At 39.3% G+C, this 12,394-nt stretch overlaps 1 protein-coding gene across 1 annotated transcript; it reads left to right on the top strand.

Moving 5' to 3' along the window:
- Positions 1-136: 136 nt before the first annotated feature.
- On the top strand, positions 137-1,380 carry LOC118770084 (transmembrane protein 121B-like). Its single transcript, XM_036517507.1, has one exon. The coding sequence runs from the start codon at positions 187-189 to the stop codon at positions 1,378-1,380; it is 1,194 nt and encodes a 397-aa protein (XP_036373400.1). The 5' UTR covers positions 137-186.
- Positions 1,381-12,394: the final 11,014 nt, after the last annotated feature.

Here is a 12,394-nt window from a genome sequence, read left to right as displayed (position 1 = left end):
TGTAACACTTATGAAATATATTCCAACATGACCAAGTATAAACATATTTGAAAGTGTGACAGCACACCCCCATTCCAACGTAAAAGAAAATTCCACGCCAGGGTTTTACGCATCCTTTTTCCCCGCTCCACCTCGAAGCACTATCAGTGTAGGAAAAGGGAGAGAAGAGGAGAACGCAGATATACAATGATCGCATCATCTGTAAACGAAAATTCCGGAGCCAACGACACCCAGCCCGAAGCGGTGATCTGCCCCGAGTCGCCTGTCTTCTCGTCATCAGAGAAGGAGCAGAGCTTCCTCAGAAACGGCTCGTCCCGGAGAAATACACAGACTTCCACCGGCAGCTTGAACCCAGAGGAAGGCAGCACCGAGCCACTGGTTTCGCGCGAAGCTGCTGCAGCTGCCTACACCATGTCATCGGGAGAATTTATGCACACCACTCCCTTGTTCGTCCGGAGATCAAAGCGTAATCTAGTCTACAAGATCCTCTGCTTTCTCGTGCTGGTCCTGCAAGGGGGCATACTGGATTTCTACCTTATCGTGTTCACTGATTTGTACTGGTGCTCGTGGATAGCCACCGACCTGGTGGTCGTGACGGGTTGGGGGATTTTCTTCCTGAAGAACGCAAGGTGCAAACGGGAGCGCGCCTGCGGCTTTCACCAAAAGAATTCCATATTTGGCAGCAACCTCGGCGAGTTCACCTACGCCTATCTGGCCTGGCTCATCTACGTCATAGCGTGTACCCCTAAGATGGTGCTCATTTTGGAAACCTCCATCCTGGACCTCATTGCGCTGAAGATGCCTTTGGGGGTAACCGGCTTTAAGATAACAATGATGCTCCCAGCACCTCTGCTCTACTGCCTAATAAATTCTATCATTGAGGACTTGCACGGGGCGACACGTTGCCATTCCCAAAGTTGCTTCATGAGCACCTTCCTAGACCTGTTGGACAGTTTCACCTTGATCGAGATGCTGTTGAAGAACGAGATTCCAACCGTATACTTGAAGTACACGGTCATCGCCGTCTATTTCCTCGCTCTGGCTGTCCCAGTGCTGTGGCTACACGAGCTGACAGCTTCACGGATGCGTTACCGCTGGATCTGGTCTCGGTTCCTCTCCGGCGTCCTGGTCAATGCGCCAGTCCTCGTGGTCAGGTGTTTTCTGGTTTATGTTTACAAAATGCCACTTTCGGTTTTCATGTTCAAGAACATGTTCTTCGTAAGCTTTAGGTGCCTGGAGTTTGTGGACCAGTGCCTAACCATTCAGGAAGCTCGGAGACTCACAAGCGGCAATCTGACTGAGGTCTCCCACTGTGTTTCCGAGAACGACATGTGCCCGCACGGCTATGTCAACACTTTGGCGGTAACTACCCAGTCCTGAGCGACAGACACAATCTGACTCTGAAACAAAATCTTTGGGATCGTTCTAACTGTTCATTAAGCCTTAGTCTACAGATGGCGTCTGTCAGCAACAGGATTTTAACAGGTGCTGCAATGAAATACCGTAGTGCACTGTTCCTGCAAACCTCACACCTGACAGTGACCTCGTACGAGGGATTTCTGTGCCAGAACTGAGTAGTAAGATAACGAGAATTGTTGTGCTGTGCGTCAGTTGAATCATATCGTTTGATACTGTCTGTTGCACTTAGAGAGAGTTTGACAGGTGTCGATTCCACGTGAAAGTAGTCCGATAAGTCTGCGAACTCGTGACATTTGAATTTATGTGAAGTGACTTATCCCTGTACCATAACGATTTGGTGTGAATTTGACGTTCGTGTACGCATATTGTCCACATGTGTATTGTAATTTCAAATTGTCTTTAAAAATGCGTGGTTTCTCAAGAAAGCATTCTCTAAACCGTATTCTGTAATAGACGCGCTTTGAGGTGCCAGAGTCTGAGAGTGTTATGTGTCACTGGTGTGCACTTCAACGATGGGTATTACCAACAAGACAGCACTTTAACAAGTTTAAGTAGTCAATTGTAAATTAATAATTTACAAACTCCATGAGGAATTTCTGTAAATATGAATTTCAGTGTAAACGTCTACAGTTTTTTTAAAACGTGGCATGGCAAAGGCAAAGCTATTTTGTTAATACTGTAAAGTGTACCTCCTTTCCTTGATTAACTTCCATCAAGTTGGCCTATTTATCCTCTCTTCCTTTAAAAATACTACCTCTTATTCAGTAATTTTGCTCACAGGTTAAACAGAAAATATGCATGTATCTGTTTTTATTCTATCTATCTATCTATCTATCTATCTATCTACCTACCTGTCTACCTATCCGTCTGTCTGTCTGCCTGCTTGTCCATCTGTCAGCTGGTCAATCCATCTATCTATCTCAGCAGACAGACAGATAGACATGTCACTATTTGATTACATGAGGTATCTGTAGTTACAGTAGTATTATCCAAATGGTAGAAGATTGAGATTCGCAAAGGTTTATATTATGAGACAATCTGTCCCTTGGTGCTATTAATGAAGGGATCATTGTAAGTGGACACCTGCTATTAATCTAATAACACAAAATGATTTATGCTTGGATAAGAGGGACCTGCACTGAAACTCTACACAGAATAAGTAAGTTGAATAGTAAACAGAAAAACCATGGAGATGGATGATCAGAATGAACTTAAATTGCATGACAGTTGTTGAAATTGGCATTCTACATGGCTTTGCAGTTTGGCCTTAATTTAAAAAAAAAACTATCATAACAAAATTCAGCTGCAAAACATTTTATCTTTAACTTTGATAAGCAAAATTAATGTTAATGTCTTTCATAATTTCTACAATATTTTCATTAGTTTCACTCATTGCCAATTCATAATATTGAGAACAGAATTTCTATTCAACATTAGGATTTGATACAAAAGAATAGCCTACTCTTTTATTATACAAAGACATTAACAAGCTTCCCTATGTAATTCTTAGTCTTCCTTATGTTGTGCCATAGTCCATGCAAACCATGAAGGCACAGTCCGTCAGCATTTTTTCATTTAATGTATCTGTCCAACCTTAACAGGTTTAGATTATGCTCCATCATGTTTATCTATGCTATACTGTAGTTTTAGGATTGATTAATGTTATCGACTGTAAGAAACTGTCAGAGGTCCAGCTGTTTACAAATCACTCAGTTAAATATGCATTAAGTTTTTACCAAGAATGGTCCATGCACTATGAAAGCAAGAGGATATTATGTAAGCATGTGCTTCCATATGTAAACGTTGAGCCTGTTGAAGCTTACAGATTTCAGGTGAGTGGAAAGGAAATTGAAATGAAGAGCAATTTTATCTTGGTGTGGCTCAACCAAATTGTTACAGTAATGTTTCAACATAAGCAATGTAAAAATATTCCCCATCATTTTATTTCATGCTTTGCATTATCAGGAACTTTTCCTGAGTTTTTTTTTTTTTTTTTGCTTGTTTCTTTGTTTGTTTGTTTAATTTTTCTTGGTTTATTTGTTTGTTTTATTTTGTTTACATTATATCTTGCCAAAGTATTTTAATTTCCTTGTATATTAATGTACTGTATAAGGCGATGATGTGAATCAAAGTATGTATGCTGTACCAAATATGTAAGCATCCGTTTTTTGTGCAATATTTGCTTTCATTAACGTACAATGGATGTTGAGGAGGATAATGCAAAAGACAATTATGTGCAATTAAATATAAATAATTAAATATACATAATTATTATTTATCTAAATAAAATATGTATGTAGCAGACAGAATGGATATATCACAAACTACCAAAGCTTACAGTTTTTGGGGCTGAGAGTGCTTGGAAATGGTTTTAAATAGAGGTATTAGAACAGCACAATATGGTAAGAAGATATGTATACCACAATTTTAAGTATTTTGATTTGTAATAAAAATTTCATACAGAAGATTTTAAATATGAGTTTATTGTTTACAGTTTACAAAAGCAAATTATATATGTAGAGAAGAGCGTATTGTGTATCCAAAAACTGATATAATCCTGAATGGTATTTTCAATACTAAAGATGTATGATAAAACATTGAGTAATTGGAAATTATGTAATGAAACATTAAATAAATACATGTATGGCATATGCTGTACAATCATGACAAGCTGTGAATTCATTGTTGAAATGGGCATATGAACAGGCAGTCCAACAGAACCAGTCCCACTGGATTCTGAAATGCCCATCTCATTGAAAAGGATGGGATGGTCCTCTCTCCACTGAATATGGGGTGGTTCTTGTCTGCAAGAAGAAGGTGCTGTAGGCCAGACTCCACTGGACTTCAGCAGGCCAGGGAAGCTTTAGTGGGCTCACTGGTGAAAATGAAAAGAGCTAGATCCAGGTGTGTCAGCAGAACTGATTCGTATAGATTGATCTTTGTGGAATCTGAGGGGGAAAAAGCAAAAAGTTTGGGGAAATATGCAGAGTGTGTGTGTGTGTGTGTGTGTGTGTGTGTGTATGTGTGTGTGTGTGTGTGTGTGTGTGTGTGTGTGTATGTGTGTGTGTGTGTGTGTATGTGTGTGTGTGTGTGTGTGTGTATGTGTGTGTGTGTGTGTGTGTGTGTGTGTGTGTGTGTGTGTGTGTGTGTGTGTATGTGTGTGTGTGTGTGTGTGTGTGTGTGTGTGTGTGTGTGTGTGTGTATGTGTGTGTGTGTGTGTGTGTGTGTGTGTATGTGTGTGTGTGTGTGTGTGTGTGTGTATGTGTGTGTGTGTGTGTGTGTATGTGTGTGTGTGTATGTGTGTGTGTGTGTGTATGTGTGTGTGTGTGTGTGTGTGTGTGTGGCTCGTTCTGCATTTTTTATATCGAGGCACCCTTCATCCTTCACTTCTCATCAGCCGAGAACAATCAATTAAGTGGTGACAGCTGCATAGCAGTGGTGCTGGGCTCAGCTGCCTCTCCACCTCAGCACTGCACAGCCTCTGTTCTGCTCCTGCAATCATTGGCTGCCCTCCTGAGAGACGCAGAGGCCATATTGGGTGCAACTGAGATATCCTTTCACGGCTATTTCACGTCACATAATACTGGAATAATGTGGCTAGAGTTGGAGGTACACGTCTCTTCATACACGTGGTTTTGCACGTTGAAGTTGTTAGACTTTGCAGAAAGATAAATGTATTGTTTTATTAGAAGCTGTCTTATTTCTAAGTTAGTTTATTTCTTACTTCTTATTTCACTTTCTCATTTAGAATGTTGGCGGCCATATTGGCTTGGCACTGTAGGGGGTCAGTGTTCCAGAACCCTCTGGTAGTTATTGTGTTAAACCACAGGCAACACAGTTTATTACAAATATAGACACTATGAGCAAAAATATGCCAGATCTGAGGCTAAGCAATTAAGGCAGCCGTATTGGGCATAGCCTGTGACCTGTGGTAATTTATGCACATCTAATAACAATGACTGATTATTCCGATAACAGTTTCACAGGACAAGTATGGTATGTCTGGGGCAAGAGCTGTCCCAGTGTTACTATGTGTGACACTCAATGCGACATAATACATACTATGACAGAGAAAAAAGTGTGCCATGCCATATACAATGTATTATGAATGCCTCATGCAGCTATAACACCTTAAGTAAGCTTGATGTATGCTTTATGTAGTTGCACTTCATCCCTGCCATGTAGTTTGACATGGAGAAAAAATAAACCAAAAAAGAGAAAAATCCTTGCAATACAAATAGCTTTCTACTGTTTTTGCTCGGCAACAAAGTAAAGAAGAATAAACTAAGCAGCACCAAAACAAAATGCTTTTAGAGCCTTTGTGAGTGAAAGGTACTCTCCTACTGAGATTCCACTAAAGGCTAGACAACATCTCAAGAGTCCATTCATTTGCCATTAGGATTTCAGCACTGATAAAACAGTGGTGTGAGAGCTATTATCTAGCATTGTCCTGGTGTTCATGGACTGTCTCACTAGCCTAAACAGATCGTGGTGAAGAGCGCAAAAGGCATATCACTGCATATGTTAGGCTACGTTCTCCTCAAAGCAATGAGCCAGGCTAGATCACCATTAGTTGTATAAAGACTGGGTCATCATCAGAAACAGACAATAAACCCAGGGTTCCAAGCCTCTCTTTGCCATTTCTGTAAATAAACCGGCACTTATATTGTGTTTGTATCGTTCTGAGTGGAGATTTTGGAGTGTATGAGGGAGCCAAACATACTAAATAGATATCAGTGTCATGGGGTATGTGGCTAGGGTCTGTGATATTCGCTACATGGCTGATGTCTCATGTGCTGGCTCACAAAATTTATGAGATTCATGTGGCTGGAATTTGCTCGTGTTGTAAGCAGCATTGCCATTCCAGGCAAGTTAAAGGAACTCTGTAGCCAGGGTACTGGTGTCTCTTCGATGTCCCTCTGGATATGTTGTTCTTACAACAGACTATAATCAAAAGAGACTAAACTGTTTTCTTCATTGGAGACATGGAAACTTTTGTGGGACCAGTAAGAAAACATAGGTACTCTGTGACAGCACTGCTTACCTTGTAACACTATTGGCAATTGAAAATAATGTTATAAGTAAAGCATTTTTCCTGGATCAAACATGCCACCATGCCACACCATGCCACTCGTAGTTATCCTCTGATCTTGGCCTGTTAGATATTCTAGACATCAACTCTAGATGGCAGCATTCTGTTGTCAACTGATGTGTCATCTTAAGAAGCGCCCCATTATGCAGAGCATTTATTTATAGATCAATGAGTAAAGGATTAATTGTCCATTTACAGAATGATGAGTAGCAATTATGAAGGACTAAGCAAATTATGAGTATTGTTATACAGGATGATTCAAACATCTTAAATACAAACTCAGCAATAAAAACAAGAAAATTAAATATATGACCTTTAATGCAGGATATTTTGCACACTGTGACATTTTCATGTAATTTATGTTTACCCTTTTGGCTGTATGTTACACTAATATATTTAAAGTCAACTTGGATTGGGTAAAATATATATATTTTATATTTTAATATTTTAATACTATACACATCCAAGTGCAAGTTCCAATGTTCCTAAGGCCAATGACTCCTTCCACTCTACTACCATACACAAAAAAGGCATTAGCAAAACATTATTTTTTCAATGGAATGGATTTCAAAACAGACTGTATACACCTGAAAACTAACTGTTTAGACAGTGTAGCATTTTAGGTATATATTGAAATTGTTTCTCTCTCTCTCTCTCTCTCTCTCTCTCTCTCTCTCTCTCTTTGAAAGCAGTTCAACAGAGCAGAGCTGCAAGCTAAATCTTCCATCTTTGCCACTGCAGCCACAATGTGAAATAACGGAGCAGAGTCTGCTGCTCTCCAGCACCAGAATGGAGTAGCCCTGTTGACATTTTGGACCTCCAGGACAAGGGTTTACCAAACCTGGTCTAAAGGGTGTGATATAGAGAGGGTTTTCTAGATGCCCACTGGAAGAAATTTGAGGTTCCATGTTACTTTCCAATCAGTTCCAATCACTCTCTTAACTCATTTGGAAAAATAAATAAATAAGGACCATCAAACTGTCAAAGGCTAAATTCTTAGTAAAAGGAAAATATTTGTTGCAGTGTAAATGGGTCCCTGCTCAAACACAACTCAAGCATTTATAACCTTGGATTCCTGGATAAACTAAAGAAAAATTTACAATACCTCGATTCTGCCTACAGAGGCCTGGATCGTTTGGTAATATAGGCTGGCAAGTAAGTAAACGTTTGGAATCAGCCCAGGGGCTGAAACCACTTCCAACACTCGAACATGAGTTATAGCTCCATCTGGTTCTCCTCTCTCCAATTTTCACCAGTTTGTATTACTTTCATACATCACACACCAGGCTTGCTGTTTGATATTTCAATAGAAGGCTGACTTGACACTTTAAAGGGATAACCAGACCAGTCTATGTAATCAGATCACTCTTAATTAATAATGAGTGGGATCTGATAAGACACTTTTAAGAACTAAAAGTGTTCATCAGGGAATTTTGTATTAGTTCATAAGTAAGTAGATGAGACACCTTTGAAAGCTTCAGATAAGGTTCAGAAATTCTTTGTAGTTAAATATCTGAAAGTGTTTGAATAGTAATATGAGAAAGTTTCCACTGAATATACCTACTGTTCCATGAAAACCTACCACAAAATTTGCTTTCAAGCTGTGTGTAACAAAAGCACCATCAAATAGTTCAAAAAGATCTCAAAGAATAACTTTCTAAGATGCAAACTCTATAGGACATGAGCAATTGTATTTGTTTTTACTTCATGTAGAATGGGTCTTAAAAACATAATACATAAATGGTTGCATGAATAAAGTGGGAACCTGGACCACAAGCATATGGATCTATAATATAACCTCTGCAATAAGAAAATATACCCATATTCAAAATATACTCAGACATGAAGTGCAAAGACCACAGAAATCAGATGCCATTAGATGAGAGACTTTTACAGAGCACATTACCATTCATATCTAACCAACATTCATGATACAATACAGTTATTCAGCTTATAGGTAGAGTCAGTCATTAGATTGAAATTATTTGTGTAACACATCCGAACTTAACACACAAAAATCTGCATTCAGAACTAGTGAATGATATTTACCAAAACGATATTATAAGAAAAAACAAGAATTTTATTAATGCCATGGAGTTGTGCATTCCAGTTGTATCAGAGCCCAGAATGCAGATTAGAGTAAAATAAACAGAACTAATTTTATTCCATCTAATAGCCCTGATATTTGTTTGTAATTTTCAGGCTCAGCTATTTAAATCTTCAGAGATTTAAGAGAAAAACTGACAGCTGCTGACTGGAACCATATTTTTAGGTCACACTCAGATTTAGCTTTGTTATATAACCATTTTTACTGAGTATTTCTAAAAAGACTACAGTAGCTGTTATGTTATGAAAAGTAATAATTATATAAACAGCATGTGGCACTGGGATACTGTGGAACCATGATGTGTCTCATGTAATCAAAAAAGTAAAAAAATAATTCACTGTGTGCTCCTGATGTGAGAAACACATTTTCTTGCTTCGCTGACTCCCGTAAAATGACAAATATTTTTAACATATATGGTAATTTTCATAACTTCTTCATCTTTGTCAACAGTTACTCCACCATGTAACTTTCATCTATTATCTGACTAAAACAAAATGTGGCTGTGATTATTTGGTTCTTTGATAGGGAATCTTCTGGAAAAGAACATGCTGCTGCTAGAAGTGATGTTGGTGGGCTAGCATGATTCTCTCTGGACCTCACAGAATAAGCAGTGCCCTCATGCAGGAGATACTGTCACTGAGAAGACACTATCTTTTGGATGAGATGTTAAAGCAAGGTCCTGACTCTCTGCGGCCATTAAAGATTCATTTAATCTGAAGATTGATTTAAGATTATAGAGACAATGGCATTTATTGCACACAGCTGGGGACCCCGGAGTTTCCTGGCCAAATTCCCAGTCTGGGTCTCTAAATAACCCTGTCGTCTCCCTCTCAGCTGATGTGTGATGTTAGTTCTGGTGCATCGCTCATGTGGATGCCTGCGCTGTTATTTGTTTTTCTGCTTTTTTACTGCTCTGATATCATCCAGAATGAATGAAAGGCCCCAGGACCACCTCTGAAACCCAATCTGAATTCACAGTTTTAACTGGGTCAAGAGGGAAACTGTTCGGACTGGATCACTCGTTGTCGTGCCATTTTGATAATGTGAGGGGGAGAACATTTTGTAAGGTTTGGATCACAAGGACTCAAGATTCTTTCATTGCAAACAATGAACCACCAGCGCATATTTCCTCTGGTATTTCCTGTTCACAGTCAGTGTTAAATGCAATGACAAGCTGAGGAAATGCTGTCACCTGTATCAGAGCATGTGAATGGCACATTCTGGTCCAAGCAATTCCCCTGGCTGACATAACCTCTGCCCATTTGATTGGGTTAATATTATAACACCACCCGGCATCCCACAGGGACTGCCAACAACAGATTACTACCCCATCAATACATCTAGTTTTGCTGGCATTCCCTGCAGGACCTCCTTATTATGTTCCAATGCATTTCTCACATTCTTCCGGAGCACTGTTTCTGCTAAAAAGGCACATGAAACGAAAGGCCAAGCACCAAACACAATCATGACATTCTGCCACGTTTCCTTGTTAAGAGAGCAACCCCTCGGCCTTTCTGACTTGCAAGATGGTGTTATCCAAACTTTTCAGACCACTTTGGATCATGAAGGTTACATTTGACATCAACAACCTGGTCCCTTCTGGTGACAGACATTTCTGGGGAAGTCCATTCCAGAAAGCCCCTGGGAAGCAAGAGCTGTTTCATCGTGAAACTCTGAGCCACAGATAACTGAGAATGAAGTGGTTAGACTGAAGAGCCAGTTTTTCTGTTTATATGTGAGGGATGTCCTGGAGCGAAAAGAATTGATGGTGCACATAAGTTTACCGCTGTGAAATTAAGGCTTAGCTTGCCACAATGTTTCTTTGTTTTGCTTTGTTTTTCCCCATGGCTTTTGCAGTGTTTTGCTCATCACAATAAAACTCCTACAGTCTCTTCATATTTACCTCAGTTGTGTCTGTCATTATTTATGTGTCTATTGCACGACTGTCACAACTGTGGTCCCATCACGGTACAAAATAGCACTATTTTATTTGATTTTGTCCCCCTGAAGGTCTGATTTTAGCAGCATGACAAGATTTCCCTTGCACTTCAAAAAGAATGTCCTGTGAAATTTCAAACTCTTAACATGCTGAGAGGTTACAAAAGCTGAGGTCATATTCAGATGACATCATGTGTGGAGCCCACTCAGTTGTGTTGGAATTACAACCATGTAATAAAATCCTGTTTGTATTGTTCTAATCAAAAGGAGATTTCCAGCATGTTTCCACTTGTTAAAATGGTTCAGTTTAGAAGAGTGGCACTTTCACACCACAAAGTAGAACTGAAAATTCCTTTACAATTTCAAAAAAAAAACATATAAATCAAGTCAAATGATATGAAGACTTTAACATATGCAATATACTCCCAAACCCAAATGCACAACAAAAGAAATACAAACATCTCACATCCCTGCTCTTTACTAAACAATTAGTCAAATATTTTGTTACTACAGAACCTCCAGTGGATGTGGCCATTTTAACATTTGTGTCCTGTAATGGTTAGTAGTAGTATCATCCTAAAAGTGCAGTGAGAGTAGGCCCTGATCAGTATTCAGCAACCTCACCCCTTCCCATGATCAAACCCATATGGTCTCCACTCAAACCACTTCAAACAGCTCTCATGTTTCAGGAGCAGATCAATCCCCTGACATGCAATATGAAGCAAGTGGAATGCTGTTATTATCTGCAGGTGGAGCGCCTTAAACAGCTAATTTCGGTGAAAAATTAAAGGTTAAAGTCCTGCACCTTTTGTAGCCAAAGACATCATCATTTCTACTGCATTTTATCTGGATTTGTGTTGTCTATAACCATGTCACTGTTAGTCAGTGTAGCTCTCCTGGATAGATACTTCAACAAAGAGCTGATATCCTAGTTTTCTTAGTCCATAGGTGAAAAATTAGTCTTGACATAGCTGGATTTCCATATTTCTTTTGACTTTAAGGACCACCTTTATGCCAAACCTGAACAATGGATATTTTTCAATGCTTTCCAAGAAGATGAGCACATGATGTTCAACTTCATTCATACTGTCTCCTATGTCAAGATTGGCATATGGTGCTGGTGTCTGGGAATGATTGGGACAGCTGAGATTTAATGAACACCTATTTTTCATGCTTTTATTTTTGACTTTTGAGGAACACCCTGTAGCCGGAGTATGGCAGAGACGGTGGTTAAGCTGGCTGGTCATTAAAGTGCCATTTTAATCCCAACATGTGAATGCATGATGTACAGGGCTCAATTACCCTATAGAGAGAGGCATTTTATTTACTGCTTCTACAGACAGAATGCAGGCTAGACCACTTGTCTGTATTTTAATGGGAGCAACTTTGAAAACCGTTTTAAGTGTTTGCTTTTCAAAGCAGGATACAAGTGTTGAACAACATATTAGTCATGGGAGAAATATTCAAATGCAGAAAAATAAATAAATTCTTCCAACAAACACCACAGAGAAATGCCTTAGGATATGCGGCTAGTGCTTCCCAGAAAGAAAAAAAAAAACAGCAAGTCAGAAATGTGATTTGGACACTATGACATAAGACACTTTCAAATTCACATCATCTGGTCTCACTGTGCCAACCTTTGTTCTACCACAGCAGCACAACAGCACTCTGCAAAAAACAGGTAGGCTTGGCCACAAGCTCAGAAAAATAAGACATTAACACATGAAAGGCCATTATACTGTATGTACGTACACACATAGAGCTCCGTCTACATTTATTCATATCCCTGATTACAGATAAATGTACATGTTTTATCATGTTTTTGAACAAAATAAAAA

Source organism: Megalops cyprinoides, chromosome 23 (genome assembly GCF_013368585.1).
Source record: "Megalops cyprinoides isolate fMegCyp1 chromosome 23, fMegCyp1.pri, whole genome shotgun sequence".
In the NCBI taxonomy this organism is placed as follows: Eukaryota; Metazoa; Chordata; class Actinopteri; order Elopiformes; family Megalopidae; genus Megalops; species Megalops cyprinoides.
The sequence above is the reverse complement of the archived record's forward strand: the minus strand, read 5'-3'. Positions and strand labels throughout refer to the sequence as shown.